Here is an 883-nt window from a genome sequence, read left to right on the forward strand (position 1 = left end):
TGTGTCCTGTAATAACTGCTCCTTTCCTCATTGTCCCCGTTCTGAGACCACTTCCTCTTCTTCGCCGAACTCACCTCCTTACCACGCATATTCCCATTACTGTAATTTGCAACAGCCCTACCTACTAACAGCAGCACCCCGATGACACAAATTACACTTTAATCCAAAGCTCTTAAACCAACAAATCAGTACCAAAAACAGTAATATCAAAATATAACCATAATTCACAATCATATAAATCCAACTAAATAAAGACCCCCTCAAGCTGAAAATAAGCACATATAATAAACAACGAAGTTAAAAGAGGGAAAAAAAGGAAATTGAATAACGCTTACCTTGGCTATCTCTGCTCTCATCCTGACTACTATTTTCGTAATAATTGAAATCATCATCTTGTTCTGGAAGTTGAAAGTTCATCAAAGACTACAAAACAATGCAATCAGAAATAGAAAAACAATAAAAAAAATTAACAAACAACCATAACAAGGCCTTGAATTTTTTTTTCTCTTTCTACCTAAAAACGTAATTAACAATTCAACCTAAATCACCCGGGGAGAAAAAGCCGGGTAGAATTTCCAGTTTGATAAACCCCATCCCAGACATCAAAGGTCCGAAGAAACACACTGCTTTTGAAGAACAAGCGGAATCAAACGAAAAATGAAGAAAGAAAAAGCTCGGGAGAGCGAAATGCAACGAACCTCGAGATTGAAGAGAGTGGAGTAGTTGAGCGAGTCCTTCGACTTTGTTCTGTGATCCATGTGCTGTGAAGCAACTATGAAGTCTGAAGTGAGAAAACCCTAACTCTCCGACGAAGCATGAAGAAAGAGGAAGAGAAAAAGAAGAAGAAGAAGAACCCTAAGGAGGGGTGCGTAGGATAAGGTGG

At 38.6% G+C, this 883-nt stretch overlaps 1 protein-coding gene across 4 annotated transcripts in view; it reads right to left on the reverse strand.

Annotated features, from left to right (window-relative positions):
• Positions 1-877, reverse strand: part of LOC107645509 (DNA helicase INO80) — a 10905-nt gene extending 10028 nt beyond the window's left edge. For 3 of the 4 annotated variants that reach the window (XM_016349554.2, XM_021103798.1, XM_016349552.2), the window contains exons 1-3: positions 699-877; positions 336-423; positions 1-124 (exon numbers count right to left, since the gene is read on the reverse strand). In XM_016349554.2, the coding sequence (XP_016205040.2) occupies positions 1-124; positions 336-423; positions 699-758 (272 nt within the window). In that variant the 5' untranslated portion in view covers positions 759-877. The remainder of the gene's footprint in view (positions 125-335; positions 424-698) is intronic. The other variant, XM_021103797.1, reaches the window with a different exon arrangement.

Source organism: Arachis ipaensis, chromosome B06 (assembly GCF_000816755.2).
Source record: "Arachis ipaensis cultivar K30076 chromosome B06, Araip1.1, whole genome shotgun sequence".
In the NCBI taxonomy this organism is placed as follows: Eukaryota; Viridiplantae; Streptophyta; class Magnoliopsida; order Fabales; family Fabaceae; genus Arachis; species Arachis ipaensis.